This window comes from Alexandromys fortis, unplaced genomic scaffold, assembly GCF_014885135.2.
Source record: "Alexandromys fortis isolate MF-2015 unplaced genomic scaffold, M_Fortis_MF-2015_v1.1 scaffold_165, whole genome shotgun sequence".
NCBI classification, from domain to species: Eukaryota; Metazoa; Chordata; class Mammalia; order Rodentia; family Cricetidae; genus Alexandromys; species Alexandromys fortis.
In genome coordinates this window covers 2,560,104-2,577,645 of record NW_026068038.1, presented here as the reverse complement: position 1 = coordinate 2,577,645, position 17,542 = coordinate 2,560,104, and the positions used below count along the sequence as shown (strand labels likewise).

General features: G+C 56.7%; 1 protein-coding gene across 3 annotated transcripts in view; it reads right to left on the bottom strand.

The window, feature by feature from the left end:
• Positions 1-2,317: 2,317 nt before the first annotated feature.
• Positions 2,318-17,542, bottom strand: part of Znf469 (zinc finger protein 469) — a 216,434-nt gene continuing 201,209 nt past the window's right edge. For all 3 annotated transcript variants that reach the window (XM_050165284.1, XM_050165285.1, XM_050165283.1), the window contains 2 exons: positions 16,412-16,474; positions 2,318-15,098 (listed from right to left, as the gene is read on the bottom strand). In XM_050165284.1, coding sequence (XP_050021241.1) covers positions 3,563-14,971 — 11,409 coding nt within the window. In that variant the 5' untranslated portion in view covers positions 14,972-15,098; positions 16,412-16,474 and the 3' untranslated portion in view covers positions 2,318-3,562. The remainder of the gene's footprint in view (positions 15,099-16,411; positions 16,475-17,542) is intronic.

Sequence of the window (17,542 nt, the reverse complement as noted above, 5' to 3'; positions counted from 1 at the left end):
TGGGCGCCTAGCATTATACTGTACCCTTCCACACCTGGGCAGCTTCTGTTTCCCTAAGGTGACTTTCTAGATCCTGTCCGTCTGTCCATCCTTCCTTCCTTCCTGCCTGCCTTATTGTTGTGTGTGACAGTGAATGAGTGTGCGGAGAGCAGAGAACACCAGAGCCAGCTCTCCTTCCACCTTTTTGTAGGTTCTGGGGACTGAACACAGGCCACCAGGCCTGCACCGTCAATGCCTTTACCCACAGAGCCATCTTGCCAGCCCAATCCTGTCCTCTCAATTCTTCCCACACGAGTCAGGCTTTCCTAGGCCCAGGAGCACAGACTCTGCGAGGTGCTACAGCAAGCCAAGCCGAGGCAGTGTCCAAAGCAGGCTGTGAGGGAGCAGAGGAAGGCCTGAGTGTGTGAGATCCTGAGTAAATGTGTGTAGTTGACACGGGCACAGCCATGTCAAGAACCCCAGAACCTGAGGGGAATGGCAAAGCCTTCTCTTTGGGTCCACGTGTAACTGTTGACAATGTGTACAGAAAATGGCCACCATAGCTTTCTCCCCCTGAATGTTTACGGCCTGAAGACCGCTTCCCTACAGAGACTGCTCTGAGGTGGAGACCCAGTGGACCAACAAGATCCAAAGACTGCTCCTGAGACGATCTCAACCTGCCTCCTCCATCCAGCTGTATGCCATAAACCTTTCCTCCTTGCTCAGCTGTCTGCAATAGCCCTGCCTCCTGTCTGCTCGATTCTATATAATAAATACGCTGAGCTTTGGGGCTGCTGCGGCTTCTCCATCAGAGAACCTAGGCCCTCTGAGCCTAGTTCTCTCTGTCTTTCTGTGCCTGCCTTTTCTTCGTTTCCTTCCTTCCCAGTCATCCATCCCTGGAGCCACGCTGACATGATAACAGACATTCCCATGAACCTCCAGCCTCAGTTCCCCAGAGACTATGGGCTCAAGCCATAGAAACACCAAGTGTGTCTGTCCACGCTGCCAATGGCTCTCTTGAACCTCTTGCTGTCCCCAGTTGAAACTCAGAGTTGCTGCCTGTCACTTGTTCCCCATCTGATCCTAGGCCTGGCCATCTCTCCTCCCCTCCTCCCTATGCAGGCTGAGATAGACCTGGGGACTTGTAATGGATGCTGTGGGAAGGTATCGCCTATATTCTCCTCCCCTTGAGGCAGCTCCTGAGGGGAAATGGCAGCCAGGAGGGGCCTTGGAGCCTCAGGGGTGAAGTGGCCCTGCCTGAGGATACGGGCAAGGTTTGTGGGATACTGGCCCTGGTGATTCCCAGGGCTGGGAGTCCCTGCAGTCCCCCTTCTGGGTAACTCACTGTTTCTTGGCTCTCACTTCAATGTAAGCCTACCCCGTCCTTCTCTAGAGCCAAGTCCCTGCCTGTCAAATGCATCCCAAATCACACAGATCAGGTATTTGTCAGGCAGGCAGTGGGCACCTGGATGTGTCCTGGAGGCTGGAGGCACTTTCAGAAAGTGCCTGTACACGTGTGAGCACTCACGTGTGGGCCATGTGTGCAGTGCGTGCTCATTGGTACCTGCCTGCCGGGTGCCTGTGCATTTGGAAATCCCTAGCTCCCTCCCTCACAGTGTTTTGAGACCCACCAGGTTCCCGAGGACTGTTTTTGTGCTCAGGTGACGTCAGGCTGGGTGGATGCTGCCACCTGGTGGTCAGGCTAGGGTTATACCCTCTGTGTGTCTATGGGTCACAGGATGCATGCATGGACCGGGCTTGGGGCTTGCTCATGTCAAGCTCTGTAGAGCCTGTATGTCTCCAAGAAACTGACCCTAAGTCAGCTCTTTAGGGTGTGTGTGAGGGTAGAGTTCCACCAGTCTGTGACATCTGACCAGTAACTCAACTCTAGTCCTAGGTGATGGGGTTGCTGCTAACTGGGGTGCTACTTGAACCCTGTTGATGAAGGATGGGGAGGACAGTGGACCCTGTTGGTCCACTGGGTCTCCACCTTGGAGTCCTTCAAATATTTTCTAAGACCCAAACCAGATAAGCCACTCTTCTGAGCATCTCTGGCCCAAACACTACTAGCGAGGGCCCTGTGTGGTCAAATCCCTTCCCCGCCCCTCCCTGGTCCCGTTTATGCCACCTTATCCACTTCTCTGCTCTCCCAAATCCATCTTAGAGGATTCCTATCCCCCTTCAGTCCCTCTCTGGCCTGCCCAAGCTTCGGCTTGGTTCATAGCAGCACACAGTGGCCCTGGGAAATGGCCATCAAAACAAGTGCTTCCTGAGCCACATTCGGGCTCCAGTGAGAAGCAGGAGCAAGAAAAGATGCCACAGAGCCAAGCAGTTTCTGCGAAAATAGTGGGAATATATTTGAAAAGACGAGTTAGCTGTAACTTTTACAGTACGACCTCAGGGGCCCCCTGCCCACGTCTTTTTCTATTTGAAAGAGGCATTCTGAAAGACCCCAGCACCTTCTACGGAGGCAGTTGGGGCCTGATTTGGTCTTGTTTAAAATGTCAAAATAAAACCTTTTGACACTCACATTGCACCCAAACTAAAAACTACACAACAAAAACAAGCCAGGAAACTCTAAGACTCCCTAGGAGAAACAGGAAGCATCTCCTCCTGCCCGTTTTGATACACAATGCTATTTCGGCAGGTATGTAGTTGGCATGATCATGCCAGTGCACAAACCACACCCACAGTCCAGTCTTGAGGGTCCCTTCACTGCTGGGACCCTGGGACTGGAGCTCAACTGGGGAGACCTGTGAAGCTCAAGGCCTGGGCTGGAGCCTCCCTGGTTAGGTCTCCCCACCCTAACTATCCTGTGGTTCAAAGAAGACCAAGGGAGCCTGTATTCACATTACAGCATGGGAATAGCACCAGAACCTTTGGATCAGGCTTTCTGGGACCTAGAAACAGAGCCCCATGGGGGAGGAAGGCACTAGGAAAGGGCCATAGGGCCGAGGGATCCGCTGGGCACTGGCCAAAATACGGCTTTCTCTGCATCCCACCAGAGCAACTCAGTCCCTGGGGACAAGGTGCTGGGAACATGAGCAGTGCAGCTGGAGGCCAGCATGACTTTGTGGTTGGGGGATGGTCCTGTCACGCTCTCAAGGACCAGGTGGCTCAGAAATGGCCTGAGTAGAGAGCGTGGGTCCTCTCTCATGTGACTTCCAAGGTCACTGTGGAATCTTAGCAACAGCAGCAAGACAAGGCAGCTGCCACTGTCTGGCTTGGCTGCCTTAATGTGCTTCCCTGTTAGGAGATAGGGGACCCTGTGCAAACCTTCAAACGCGGGTTTTACCGTGCGAAGCACCCGGCCAACAGGACTTGGTTTCAGTGAGCTGCTTTCTCTAAGTACTTGGTACCAAGAAAGCAGGTGCACGATCTCAGCGGGGCTGAGGCTGGTCCTTCCCTCAACCCTAGCCCTCCAGCACAAAGCCCTGGCCCCAGCAGCAATCAGCTCTCTGATATGTTGGAGAATCTGTGGGAAGTCAGAGAAACTGACGAGTGGTCTCAAACTGAGCTGCCTCTAACTCCAAGGGCCAGACAGAGCCCATCAGCTGGGCCCCCAGGCACCCTCTCTTGTGGACTACTGGGAATTGTCTTTCTTTAGAGGGATTTTGAAGCTGGTCAGTTTCTGCCCAAACAGCTGGCTGAGGAGGTCGCTCTGGGCCTCTGCCGTCCGGTGTTCTCGGGGTTCCGTGTGTTCAACGCCATAGACAGGTCTGACCCGTTTGTACGGCCTGGACAGGGGTCTTGCCTGGGGGAAGGAGCCCTTTTCAGAAGTGTGGCCCAGGTCCCCTTTCTTCTGTGCTGATGGCTGTGGCCTTGTCCTGCCGCTCTGACTACTGGGTCTGGACTTGACAGGGGGAACTCGGCTGGGAGTTGCTTGCTTTCGAGGGGCCCTGGATGGCTTTTCAGGGGCGGAGGGGGCTCTCCCCAAGCTCTCCATGTTTCCATGCCTGGCCAGTCCCAGGGCCTGGCCCTTCTTCTTTTTTTCATTGTTTTCTCTTTTCTCCCTGGGACTCGAATGCAATTGGACCCCCTGATGATCAGCTTCTCTGGGACCCCTGGTGCTGCCCTTGGTGTGGGCTTGAGGTGGGGGCTGGTCAGGGGTGGAGCTCCCCCAGCTAGGACAGCTGGGCTCAGTGGGGGTGGAAGCCATCTCACTTTGGAGCTGTCCACTGGTTGGTTGGGGCTGGCTGCCACCCCCAGTTTGAGTGGGGGGCTGTAGACCCCCACTGTCCTGAGAGCTGGGTCTCAGCTTAACTTTAGAAGTGCTGGCTCTTCCCTTTTCCTCTTGACTCTGGACCAGCCCTCCACATGTGGGGGTCCCCACCCCTATAGGTTTTCTTGGCGGTGGGGGCAGCTTCAGCACTTTGCTAGGGGGCGCTGCTGATCTGTGCTTGGAGGAACTCAAGCAGGCCCCTGGCTTGGTGGCACTTCCCTTCTGGGAGGGAACCTCTTGTCTCCCCTCAGGTACCCTGTGGTGTGCAGTCGCTAGCCACTCCTTTTGGAGCTGGGAAGGGTCTCTTGGGGAACAGCCAGGGGCACACTTGCCTCGGGTGCCCGGGCTCCTGTGTTTTCCTGAGAACAGCTGAAGGGCTCTCTTTTCTCCTAGGGGAGTTTGCCACTTACACGGCTCAAGGCTGCCTATGGAAGCCTCATCTTCTGGTTTCTCCAGGGCTCTGTCCAGCTTACAGTCATCTGTACCTTCAGCCGAGGCAGCCGAGAAAGGAGACAGGGATGGCGGTGGAAGGTCCTGGCCAGTCAACGGTGGGTTGCTCCCCTTGAGTGAGTGGTCTGCCTGGTCCACAGCCCTCTCTTGAGAACTGGACTGGTCTAGTATGGAGCTAGGAGCTGTCTCTGAACAGATCAGGGGTAGTGCAGGGAGGGAGTCCTCTCTAGGAGGGGGGCTGCTTGTGGATGGGACTCGGTCAGTGCTGGGCTCAGGAGAGCTGGAGGGCACGGCCACCCTGTGCTGCTTGCTGGGTAGCACATCCTGAGGGACCTGGGTCTTCCTCCCAGGAACTCCGGGCCGTCTAACGCTTCTGAGAGCGAAGGGCCGCTGGCCGCTCCTTAGGTGCTTGTCCATGTGTCTGTCAAACTGCTCCTTCTTGGCAAAGGTGTAGTTGCAAGAGCTGCAGACAAAAGACCTCCTGATGACATGCATGACATTGGCACAGAGCTCACAGGCATAGAGAGGCATGTGTGGCAGTTCCCTCTCCTCTTTCACCCCGTGGGTCAGGCCCAGGTGCACCCTCAGCTCCCAGTGCTCAGGGTAGACCAGTGGGCACCGGGGACACAGGTAGACACGCTGTGGGCTGTGCACCGCCAGGTGGCGCTGCAGCTTGAAGGGCTTGGGGAACTGCTTTCCACAGTGGTGGCAGTCACGGGAGGGGTCCTTGCAGTCCTCATGCACTGGGACCGCTTGGAGGAGGGACTCACTGTGGGACCAAGGGTCTGGGGATGGAGTCGGGGGTGTTTTGACAGAGCCAGAGCAGATGGCAGAGCTGCTGGCCAGAACGGATGGGCTGCCTCCTTCAGTTGCCGGACTGAGTGAGAGCAAGGCACCATCTTGGCCTTGGCTGGGAGTGACTGAGCCGGGCACCTTGTGTGTCACTCTTCTTGGGATTTTCTTCCCTGCTTCTCCTTCTTGCTCTGATGCCTCTTTGTTGGCTCTGCCAATTGAGTGCTTGGTCCTCTGGGGTTTGGATGCTCGCTCCACAATACTGTTCAGGAAATGTGTGAGAGTGTCCTCCCCTTCCAAGCACCCCGGCAAATCTCCCAGGGCTCGCCGAGCCTGTCCGTTTCGGGCAAAGCGGGCTGCATGCTCCCGCAGGTGCTGGTTGTACATCCAGACATCGGCCACCTCCTTCAGGCACATGCCACAGGCCCATGGCCCAGCTTTGCCCTGCACGTGCTTCTCCCACAGATGCTCCCGAAGAAGTTCCCGAGAGCTGAACCTGCGCTCCACACACATGTAGCAAGTAGGGGGTGGTGAGGGGCTGTGTGCCAGCTTGTGTAGATCCAGCTCACCGAGGCTGTGGAAGCGCTGGAAGCACACCCTGCACTTGTAGGAGGCCCTCCTGCCCTTCACTGGCCGGTCTCTGCCTTTGGCTCCCCTGGCCCTGGCAGCGTCCTCTGTTCTTTTGTTTGGAGGCCCCTGTGGGTTTGCTGTGGTTTGGAAGTCTAAGATGCTCGGGTTGGGGAGGTCAGCAAGGTCATCACAGGGTCCTAGAAAGCACAGGTCTTGTATCTCCAGCTGGGTGCTAAGCACCTCAAAGTCTTTAACATAAAGTGGGGGCATGCCAGCATTCCCAGAAAGTCTAACATCATGTTCTCTTTCCAGGTTAGGGGGCTCCGGACTCGTGTCTCCAGGGGAAGAGGGTGTTTCACAGGCAGGGCTACACAGCTCCAGGTCTCGCCAGGCTGCTGGGACCATGTGCAGCTGAGGGATGGCCTCAGACCACTCATCCTGGTTCTCAGTGAAGCAGGAGGGCTCATCCTCCATATCGGTGGCCTCTCTGTTGGAGTCCAGGGCCCACAGGTTGAGACTGGGGGTCCAGGGGTCAAGGCCAGGTGCCTTACTGCTCAGGAGCCCATCCAGGAGGAGGGACTCGGGCAAACTCCTGGTTTCATCATCCCACAGGTCCTCTTCCTCACGGGACAGGCAGAGGGAGCCCGAGTCACTGAGATCTGTGGGCAGGCGTGTGGAGAGGAGCGCGACATTGTCTACCACCTCAGGGCTGGGCTCCTTTGGTGGTGGGCGCTTTGGCCTTTTGCAGCGCTTCCCGTAGACACGTAGGTTCTTCTTCTGAGCCAGGCGGCCATCCATGGGGAAGAGCTGAGAGAAGGATACCTCGTCATCGAAGTCTAGAGGTTCCCTTTGACCTGGGCTGGGGGCTTCAGGAGTGGTGCCCTTGGGCCCCAGAACTTCACTTGGGGTTTCTGAGTCATCGATAGAACTCTGGGGGCAGCTGCCGATGGTGCTGTTCACTTCAAGACCGTGTGTGCCGTCAGGCAAGTCAGATGTCCCCTTACCAACGCCTCCATCTGACCTACCTTTGGTCCCTCTGCCGTCTTCTGCAGGTTGACTCTCAACAGCCTGTGATGGTTCTCCTCCACTGTCCAATGGCCTGGCCTCTCCTGGGCCCCAGAACCACTGTGCCCAGGCTGCCTTCTGTTCATCTGGTTGTTCTCTCTCTATCATCCCTTGACAGACTCGCCACTCTTGGGGGGCGTTCTGGTCCGGCATTGCTTCTGGACCCAGGACCCCTGTGTCCACATCTGTATCATCCTCCAGCATTCTGGGCTCTACCGTGGGGGACAGAGGTGGTCGTCTAACAGCTGCCCTGCATTCTCCCTCGGGCGAGAGGCTCAAGGGGGTCAGAAGATCGCCACATGTGGCGGATGGATTTGAGAGGTCCCTGTTTGAAGTCACGTGGGCAGTGTCTCTAGGACCATGCTTCTCCCTCCTCACTCTCGGCTTTCCCCCTTTCCTGTTTGATTTCCTCTCTGGGTGGCTGGAGGAATCAGCAGACTCCCCGCCTTGTCTCTGGCCTCTCACTTCTGCAAGGTTGGGATGGAGCTGGTCTGCTGGCCAGCCATCTGGTCTCCTTGGTTTTGAGGCCGGAGCCTTCGCACCCTTTCCTTGCTCAGTCAGACCCGGGGTGTGTGGTTGCTGGCTGAGAGGAACAGCTGGTGTCTTGCGTCCCTCAGATTTCTCACTAGTCACCTTCAGCATCTCAGGACCCACGGTGTCCTCAGGTGTAGAGGCTTGAAGGAGAGGTGGCTCAGAAGAGTGGCCAGGGCCTACGGGTGAGTGACTTGATCTCCTTTTCCCAAGTACCTTGCAGCTTCTCTTCCCAGGGGTCTGGCATGCTTGGGTCATGGAATCTGGAGGCTGGCAAGCTGGCACGGTCATGGGGCTCAGCTGGGAGCTAGCCTCCCTGCGTGGCCGGTGCTTCCTGGCTTTGTGCCGGCTTAGGCCTGCTCTGGAGAGGAAAGAGGCTGAACAGAGTTCACACGTCATGGGTAGCCCAGCTGGGGTCTTCCCTGTCAAGTCCGGCTTATTTTTTAAGCCCCGGGGCCTCCGTTTAGACTCTTGGGGGCCCTTCTGGGGAGAAGGGTGAGAGATATTGATTCCGTGCTGAGGAGACTCAGGCCTGGAGTCAGGGGCTGTGCAGCTTAGAGAGCCTGTCAGGGCCAAGTGGAGCCCTGCAGGTGTGCCTCGGGCATTGGCTCTGGGTACCTTTGTCACATCAGAGTGTCTTGCCCCAGGTGTCCCTGGGTTGTCCTGTTCCTCCATGCTGGCTGCTGCCTCATCTTCTTGGCAGATCTGAGAGTCTGGTCCTGTAGTCCCCAGGGTAGCAAGGTCTGTGGGCACAGCTACAATGCTGTGGCGTTCGCTGTGGCCAGGGCAGGGTGTGCTGCTCTGGGCCCCTAAGGAAGGGTCCTTGTGGTATGTCCTTTCTGGGCTGCTGAGGGGTGGGATTTCCATGCAGTGGGGGTCTGGCACCTCAAGTCTCTCATCTGAATCTAGGTCATCTTTGGTGGGAATGCTGGTCAGAGGGGCAGTTTTGATGATTATTTTGGGGGAGCTGGGACCCTCTGGGGGAGGAGCAGTGGCATGGGCAGGAGATGTCCTCAGCTCCTCTTTTCCAGAATCTTCTAATGTTCTTACTGTGATACCTTTGGGGCTGTCCCTGTCAAGTATTACAGGGGCTGAGAAACTGATAGGGCCAAGTGGGCCCGAGGAAGGGTCTTTGGGATCGTTGGTCCCTGGGAGTGAGTGGTGGGATAAAGTCGCTTCAGAGCCACAGTGGCTTGTTACCGGTGATGTAGGGATTGTTAGCGGCCCAGCATCTTTGGAGGCTTGGCCATGACTGGCCTTTCCCAGAGGTGCCAAGACAGCATAGGCTGGCTGATGGAAGGGGCTGGGTAGTTCTGCGTAGGAGGAAGGTGCTGGTGGCCCAGTAGGCTTGACTCTGGCCCCAGGGTCTTCCTGCAGTAGGGACTCAAGGTCATTGGGAGTAGGTGTGGCTGGGGAGGTGGTGGAGAGGGCCAGGTCCCTATTGCTAAACAGCAGCGGTGGGCTGACTGCCCTCTCTGGGCTTCTCTCTGCTCGCTCCATCTGGAGAGGGACTGTGGTCAGGATGGAAGCTGAGGATGTGCCATCAGGGTGGGTGGGACTTGCGGAGGGCATTGCTTGTTCCCTAAAGCTCCGGGCTGCTCGGTTCCCCTGACATGCCCCTCTGCTCCTGGCTGGCCTCTCTTCCAAACGGGCCCCGACCTTAGCGAGTGTGTCCGGGTTCCCCAGGCTCCTCCAGTTATTTGGTTGAAATCTGTTAGCTTGACCTCGGCCTTTGGTCTTTTTAGATTGACCTGGTGAACCCAGATGTCTATCTACTTTGGAACTCCTTTTCTTTCGGATGTCTGTAGTTAGAGCTGGCATCTTTACAGCCCCCGAGGAGCCCCCTTTCACACTGGCCTCTGAGGGGTCCCCAGGATGAAGGCCCTGAGTATTATCTTCACTCTTGGCTCTAGCACCCAGGATCTGGAGCAGAGGAAAGGAGACACAGTCTGGTTCCTGGGGCCTCTGTCCATGGGGGTCACTGGTCACCCAGGAAGGATCTGGTATGGGATGGGACCAAGCCTTGCCACTCTGGAGAGTAGAGAGTGGAGAGGCCCCTGCAGGGACAGACTCATCTTTAAAGCCAGGATCCTTTGCAATGGGGTTGGTAAGCATAGTTCCCATGGGACTTCCTGCTTGACCCTCAAGGTGTTCTTTGGAGTCATGGCTGGAGCTAACACTTGGAGAGGAGGTGACACCCTCTTCACCCTTAAGCATCAAGTTGGGCTCTAAGGCCAGGTAGGCACTGGGGTTGTTGAATCCTTCTAGTGCAGAGGAACTTGGGTAGGGCTCCTGGGCCTCACAGGGGTCTGGAGAATGCCCTCTTGTATGTTTACTGGGAAGCAGCTGTGGGGAAGTTTCCCCTGTCCCAGAAACTTCATTATTTTTAGAAAACAAAAGCTCATGGTTTGGGCTGTACTTGTCTAAGCTCTCGGCATGTAACAAGGGTGCCTGTCGCTTATTGGAGTCAGGCAAAGGGTCACGTAGGGGGATCAGACAGTCTGTGGGGGAGATGCTGGCCTCCTGCACTGTCTGAAAACTGAGGCCGAAATGTTCAGGACTGAGAGGAGCCCCAGAACCAGGGTCTTTCTGGGTATCTGGGGGAGCTGCTGCATTGCCTGTGTGGCAGGAGGTTAGGTACGACCACTGTTTCTGGGGGTTCCTGAGGGCGCCTTCCTGCTGTGAACTTGACCCCTCAAGACTTGTAAGGTTGGCTGCTGAGAGGATGTCTCTGTGGGGTGAGGTGGCCTGAGGTGTGGGCAGCAGGGAGGCCTGCAGTGGGCTTGGGTCCATCCTGCCTTCTGGTGCAGCTTCCTCAGGCTCTCCCAAGGTCCCCGGTGTGCTCCCTTTCCCTTGCAGCTGACTTTCCAGTTCAGTCACCAACCTTTTGATCTCTAGTTCATCCGCACACAGATTGCTCATTAGGCTAACACTACAGTCACCTCCGTTCTCAGACACAGAAGGAGGGCTGGGAGGCACTGTCTGCTCAAAGCCACACTTCTTACTGAGTCCTTTTCCCTTGGAGAGGCCAGGAAAGGGGCCAGGCGGCACCGGAGAAACTTCCTCCAGCAGCAAGAACGGGGGGTACAGGGGATCTGTCAGAGGTTTCTTAGGGAGAGGGTCAGTACACACCAGGGGCACATGGGTGACCCTGTTTGCAGACAAGCTGTCAAAGAGCGGTGCGTCAAATCCATCCTCAGGCAGCCCTGCAAACAGGGATGTGGACTCCAAGGTCAGTGGCGAAGGCACCTTGCCTGGGTCTGCTTCAACCGGGTAGGGTGGATTCTTTGGTGGAGCTGACTCAAGAGTCTCCATACTCTGCCGCCCAAGGTAGCAGCCGCGCGCTGGTGGTGTGTCCATAGCTAAAGGCTTGGAGCACAGATCTTCAGGGAAGCAGTTAGCTAGGTCCTTGGATCCGAGGAACGATTCACAGGGGGTGTCGTTGTTAGGCAGGGGTTCTCTTTTGGCAGCTGGACACCCTATAGAATGTCCGTCACAGTGGTTAAGGTCGCAACCAGAACCAGAGTTCTCGAAAACCGGGATTCTGGATTCAGTGTGGAAAGGACCTGCCGCCTTATCAATGGGTGCCAGGCACCCTCCAGGCTGAGCAGCAGAGGAGTCTTCTCCGGTATGCAAACTGGGGGACTCCATGCACCCAGAGGTATCTAGGCGACAGCCTGCATCTGGTGCTGGCATGCTCTTTCCTAATAGTGTTTCAGGGTGACTGCTGGATGGCCAGGGGCTGTCAGCCTGTGGGAGCACTGGAGCAGCGGGTCTGTGTCTCTTCCCACCACAGCTTGCTGGAGAACCGGACCTCTCTGTGAGTTCTGTGGTGTCCGGGTGTAGCTCAGCAGCAACTTCAAGCTTCTTGACCTCCTGGGGGAAGCCCAGAGTTGCTTCCTCTTGGGTCTCGGTGGTGGTGAGGATGTGTGGAGGATGTTTTGGGGCTACTGTGGGGTGATCACTATGCTCAGGGCCTCTTTCCACAGGGACTTCTCTAGCATCCAAGCTCTGCAACAGGCTGTGTGTCCGCTTTGGAGTCAGGGAGCCCCGGTTTTCACCAGGCTCTTGCCTCATGACCTTTCTTGGGTCCTGGGTCGCATCCTCTTTCTTTCTCTTCTTGCCTTGGCGCCACCGTTGGCGGTTGTGGCGGGAACAGTCTTGGGCAGGACCCCCCGAATCCCGCTGCTGCATGTCAACCTCCTCCTCAGACTCAGAGGGATAGCCTTGGCCCCTGAGCCTGCCCTTCTGGGTGCTAGGTGGTCTTGCAGGCAACAGAGAGACACAGGAGACCTGGCCACGTGGTACTTGCTGCCGGTGGCATCTGTTTTTCTGTTGTACTATCTTGTGTATGAGCTCCTTGCTCCAGGAGCCACCTCGACCCCTCCTTTTCCTGGTGTCTTTCCCAGAGGACAGCTGCAGATGCTTGGAGCTCCTGGTCTCTTTAGAGGTGGTCCTGGGGGTGCTGTGGTCTGCGTGAGGATGGCCCTTGCGAGCCTGACTTCTACGGTCCTTGGGCTGGGGCCGCTCAGCACTGTGGCCCTTCTTCCTTGGTCTTAGGCAGATGGCTCTGGCAGGGGTATGAGTGCCCTTGGTCACACCCGGCTCTTTCCGAAACAACTTGAATTGTTTCCCTCTCCTCTGCTGCCTGACCAGGGTGGTGGCATCTGCTTCTGTAGATGCCAAGCCCAGGGAGCGGGTTTTGGGCCTGTTTCGGGCCGGGCAGCCCCTGTCTTCAGTGCAGGGAGTTTGAGATTCTGGCATGACAACTCTGGACGGGAGCTGGGGCTGGGGAGCATTCTTGGGAGTTGCTCCCAGCTGGGTATTGAGGGAATGCCCAGCATTGGGCCCCCTGGAGCCTGAAGGCTCCTCATCAGCAAAGACATCAATGAAGCTGCTGTCTATCTCAGGGTTGTCTGATTGGTACTCCATGCCGTTGAGTGCCTCAGTGATGAGCCTGTCCAGCTTAGCATCATCTTCCATGTCAAGGTCCGAGGTGGTGGGGAGTGGGAATGGGGCAACAGCCAGGCTGGGGGGCAGAAAGCCTGTTCTCAGGGAGTCATCTTTGCTGTCCCCCTGATCATCTCTGGTTAGCAGGAAGGGAACAGTCTGGTTGTGTTCAAGCAAGCCTGAGTGTGCATCGGTGGTTGCCTTTGAGGTGGTGGTGGGCGTGGGTAGCCCCGGGGGCTGCAGGGAGCCATCCTTGGTCTTGGCTAGCAGCAGGCTGCAGAATGGCCTGTGTTCCAGGAAGGCTGCTAGGCTACTGTAGTTGCGATCACACTGTCTGCAGGTCAGCAGTACATCTAGCTGGTCCAGGCTGGCGCTGCTGAGGGAGAAGTGTTGGGCAGAGTACGGTGGTGGCTGTGGAGCAAAGCCCTGCACCCTGTCTCTGCCCAGTGAGGGGCTCTTGTGGGGGAACGGGGCTCCCTCCAGGCTCTTGAAGGCCTCCTCAGCTCCTGGCCCCTCTGTGGGGAGAGGGAAGGCTTTCGCCGACTCTGATTGGTAGCATGTAGGGAGGGTGTGTGTGGGCTCTGGGGAAGGGAAGGGGCTGCTGGTCTCCTGGGAATGGGTCGGGGGCGGGAATAAGGCTGAGGGCCTGAGGGGTCCAGGTTGCTGGCTATCCTCAGAGCTGGGGTTGGCTGGGCTACTGGACGGTGGTGATAGGGACGAGCAGGTGCTGCTGCTGGCTGTGTTGGTTGCAGGCGATGGAAGAGGGGACTCACTGGGAGAGGCTCCCATCACCCTGGGTGGGGGCAGGCTGAGGGCCCCTTGGGGTGACACCTGGGGCTGGCTCCCCCCAAAGAACAGGGGCTGGGTCCCAGGGTCCTTCAGCCCACCATAGGCTAGCAGCCTTGGGGAACTGCTTGGCTGACCGGGGCTGTTCCTGAGAGCTGACCGTGTCTCCCCAGGCCTGGAGATTGTATTCAGAGCACTCAGAGCTCCCTGGCTGTCTCCCTGCCACTCAGAAGACCCCCTGGGGAATGTCAGTCGGCTCAGCACCCCCATTTGGTGGGAACTTGGCATAGGGGCGGTAAGCGCTGGGGACCAGGGCAGTGGGGGACTCTGGGGGAGGCAGAGCTGCTGGTCTTCGAAGAAGGCTGTCCTGGCAGCAACTGCAGGTCCCAGGGTGGATGTGGGGTAAGAAGCTGCTGAGGAATCCCACAGCTGGGGCAGATGAGTGGGTGGTGGCCCAGGGGTGGGCAGCTCTGTGTCCAGAGGCACTGGGCTGGTACCCACTCCATTAGCTCCGTACCCCTGCCCTGGAAAGTGTCTTTGTGGTGGAGGATTTGGGGGACCCCTGGGACTTCCCAGTCCATTACGAATGGGAGGGGGCCCTTCAGGAAGGCCTTTGGTCAGGCTCTTGTGCAAACTGTCATGGAAGGGGCTTGGGACCAAGTGAGCAGCACCAGGTGGGGAGAGGGCACCTCCAAGATCACTGGGAGTGTTAGCTCCCACCGACTGGCCTGGGTTGCAGGGTAGGGATGGGTAGGCAGGGTTTGTACCCAGTGCCTCCTCAGACCAAGCCACCAAGGGCTGGTGGAAGGTGTACAACATTGTCCCAGGTGCCTGCTCATGCTGGGCCGTCTCTACAGGGAAAGGGTAGGGGACAGAGACCCCCTGGGGGCTGCTAGCCCTGCTCCCTTCAGGGAAGGGCTTGGGCTTTGTAGAGGGGACCCCAAAATTAGCACCTGGGAAGCTGTTTTCAGCAGCAGGAGGCCAGGGGTTGGTCCCAGTGGCCTGGACGTTAGGGCCAGAAGCAGGCCTATGGGGGCTGGTGCCACTGCTCTGGGAGGCCCTCTGGGGTAAGGACCCAGGGGTGGCACTTGGTGAGGTACAGTTGGTGGAGGTAAAGCTGGAAGGGGCCTCCTGAAAGCACCTTTGGGAACCATTCTCTTCCGGGGAGGGGAGGGCCTTGGCCCTTGGGAGGCTGGGCCTGCGGCGGGCTCTAGTCTTTTGGACCCGAAGAGCCTTGGTCTCCGACACCTGGGGGGCTTCATGTCGTGGGTCTGCAGTTGGCTCATTCGGGATGCATCTGATCCTTGAAGTGCTTAGGTTGTGGAGCGGTGAGTGGCTGCTCTCCATCCTGCCAGCCAGCCATGAGTAAGCGTGTGCATAGCTCTCTCCTGCTGAGGCCTGTGCTCTGAGGAGCAGGTCCTCTTGCTTCACCTCTTTGGCCTGAGACAGCTGCGCTTCAGGCGAACCTTGGGCCTGGGTCTTGTTTCCTTCATCTCTCATGCCCTGGGAGGTCCTGTTGGCAGAGCTGTGGTCCTTGAGGGGCTGTTGAGAGGGGCACCTGAGGCTGCTGGCAACTTGGCAGGGCTGCAAGTTTCTGAGCAGAGTTGGGGGCTGCTCTCCTGGCATGACCCCACCGTCCCGGATGCTAGGAGGATGCAGTGGTTGGAGGAGCAGCCCAGGTAATGGGCTGGGGGGGCATCTTCACCCCCTGACGGGGCTCAGGGAAGCCTGTACTCATGGTCCTGCGTGAAGCCTGCAAGGAAAGACCATAAATGAACTGCAGGTTCATGGGGGCTGGATTTTACGGGTGGGCTGGGGCAGGAAGCCCATGCTGGACTTTGAAGTCTCCTATGGAGACCATGTCTAGTCCCGAAGCAGCCATCACTTGTGTGACTGCCACAGAAACACCTGTCTCAGAAAAGAGGGCGACTGGCTCGGACAGTAGGATCCCCCCTACAAATGGAGCCAGGGATATTAGAGAGGTATGGTAAGAAGGTGGGGGGAGAAAATGAAAAACGGAGAGGGGTCTGAATATCTGAGAAGACCACTTGCCTCTGCAGAGGAGTCCCAATCGCTACCTGCTGGGCATGAAAAGCACCATTAATTTAGGGCAGGCTTGTCTCAGATCTTCAGGGTAGATGAAGTTCCAGTGTCCACCAGCAGTGGGCAGCATACCGCTCACACTGGGAAGCAACCACAGCAGACCAGAGAGCAGGGTAGACTTGGTTGGGTGGCAGGGACAGGACAGGACAACATGGGACTTCATCTGCCACATCTAGGCTCCTCTCCAGCCTCCCCACCTGGAGAAGAGTCTCCTTCCCTTCTATGGTCCTCACTGGGACAGGCAACTGGGTCCTCAGGAAAGACTTATTTATTGACCAGTTATGTGGTTGGGCCGATGGTGTTAACATCATCACCGCGCTGCTGAATATGAGTCCTTTGTCCACACAGAGGCTCAGACAGTCAGAATTGCTTCTGTCACCTCTGATTATGGGTAAAGAACCCAGGCAACTTTCCCAAGGCCTCACTACCAGTGGAGGGAGTGAGCCCTCCAGAGGGGCACTTTCCAGTCCAATGCATAACTCAGCCATGCCACATTGGATCCAGAAACTCCCAGGGACTAGGTGGCAGGGGACATAAGCAACCAGGGTCCCCATGAAGCCCCTATCTGATGAGTGACATCACCAGCTAAGAAGAGGAGCCTTCACAGAGGGCTAAGGAGAAGGCAGGGCTCCTAGTGAACCTCTTGGCTCCAGGAAGGCATCCTAGTGCAGAACTGAGCTCACTGGCGGGTGGGTGGTGTGGGCCAGTCTGCCACAGCTGTGCCCTAGCCACTCACACTCCAGGGGCCGTCAGAGATAGGTTCCTGGGGTCCCAGGTGACCCTGCCATCTACGCTGCTCAGAGCTACACTTTCGAACTGCCTGTCAGATGGCCTGGCTCAGAAAAAGGCCAGCCAATTTACTGAGTGGGAGACAAGAGTGGTGTGCTGGGGTGGAGGGAGCTTCAGGGACAAGGCACCTCCTCCAGTCAGTGACAGTGGCCCCCACATGTACTCATGACATACCTGGGGACCTGGAGCCCCTCACTGGACTTCTGAATAATTGCCTGAGAAACAGGATCTTCTTGGCTGCAAAGAGAGGGGACAGTGTGTTAGAATTTGGGGTGTTCTGTTTCCTCCAGAGAATCCTTGCTTGTTCCTGCATGAGAGCTTGCTGTTTTTCTTCAGTGTGTCTTGAAGCAGAGAGAGTAAATGCCAGCCCCACTGAGGCGGGTGTTGTAAGTCATTCTGCCATAGCTGCATTCTAGCTACTGTACACCCCAGGAGCTGTCAGACCTGAGGCTTCTAGCCTGCCCAGTGCCATAGTGTCAAACCACCTACAGGCCCCAAAGAGTAGGCCTGGAAACTGGCAATCCTACCAGTGTGCTCAGAACTCTATTCCCCTATCCAACATCCATCACCTGTCATCCATCCATCCACCCATCCATCCATCCATCATCCATCCATTCATCATCCATCCATCCACCCATCCATCCATCCACCCATCCATCTACCTATCCACCCACCCACACATCCATCCACCCACCATCCATCCACCATCCACCCATCCATTCATCAGCTATGCATCTACCATTTATCATCCATCCATCCATCCGTCCGTCCGTCCGTCCATCCATCCATCCACCCACCCATCCATCTACCTATCCACCTGTCATTCATGCATTTACCACCCATCATCCATCCATTTATCCATTGTGATATTGTGTTTGTGCTTTAATAAAGCTTGCCTAAAAATCAGAGAAGCAGAGCAGCCTTCGCCCCCTAATCCCTGACTCCAGATTTTTACTATAAAGACCAATTAGCATTCAGACTACATTTATTTATCCATCATCTATCTGTTCATCCTTCATCCACCAGCCAATGCCTGCACCAGATGCTGGGCCAGGCAAGCACGAGGTGTGACTGATTCACGGCTTCCAGGTTACTGTAAAGACAGGCAATGAACAGCTATAGAAGTCAGAGAGGTCTGTGACTTGCCCAAGATGACACAGTGGGAACACTGCCAAGCAGTGACATAAATGTAGACAGCATGTATCCTTCCTTGCCTCTCTTGCACCCATCGAAGCCTGAAGTCCCTGTCTCAGCACCTGATTCTCATCTTTTTCATCCTGGCTGGTCCCAGGTTCTTGGACAGCT